The sequence below is a fragment of the Morone saxatilis genome, unplaced genomic scaffold, assembly GCF_004916995.1.
Source record: "Morone saxatilis isolate NCDOM2014 unplaced genomic scaffold, NCSU_SB_2.0 Contig20, whole genome shotgun sequence".
In the NCBI taxonomy this organism is placed as follows: domain Eukaryota; kingdom Metazoa; phylum Chordata; class Actinopteri; family Moronidae; genus Morone; species Morone saxatilis.
Window position 1 is genome coordinate 3,238,318 of NW_023339763.1, and position 245 is coordinate 3,238,562.

The 245-nt window shown below is 39.6% G+C and overlaps 1 protein-coding gene across 1 annotated transcript in view; it reads left to right on the forward strand.

Moving 5' to 3' along the window:
* Nucleotides 1-245, forward strand: part of myo7ab (myosin VIIAb) — a 44,865-nt gene that overhangs the window by 37,075 nt on the left and 7,545 nt on the right. Inside the window, exon 36 of the mRNA XM_035666787.1 lies at nt 207-243. Within this exon, the coding sequence (XP_035522680.1) occupies nt 207-243 (37 nt within the window). The remainder of the gene's footprint in view (nt 1-206; nt 244-245) is intronic.

Sequence of the window (245 nt, forward strand, 5' to 3'; positions counted from 1 at the left end):
TTAAATGTCAGTCAGTGAGTGAATTATGTGTGTATATAACCTTTAAGTACACATTTGAGGAAGCTGTACTATACTTGAGTATTTTATTTTGCTTCCACATTTCACTTTTTACTATAAAATGTGTTTTATTTGTAGTAAAATATTTCCTGTAGCTGCCACCTCCCTGTTGATGTGTTAGTGGTTGGCGTCCTTGACCCCGGCCGTACCCGTGATGAAGTATATGGGCGACTACCCGTCCAAACGGG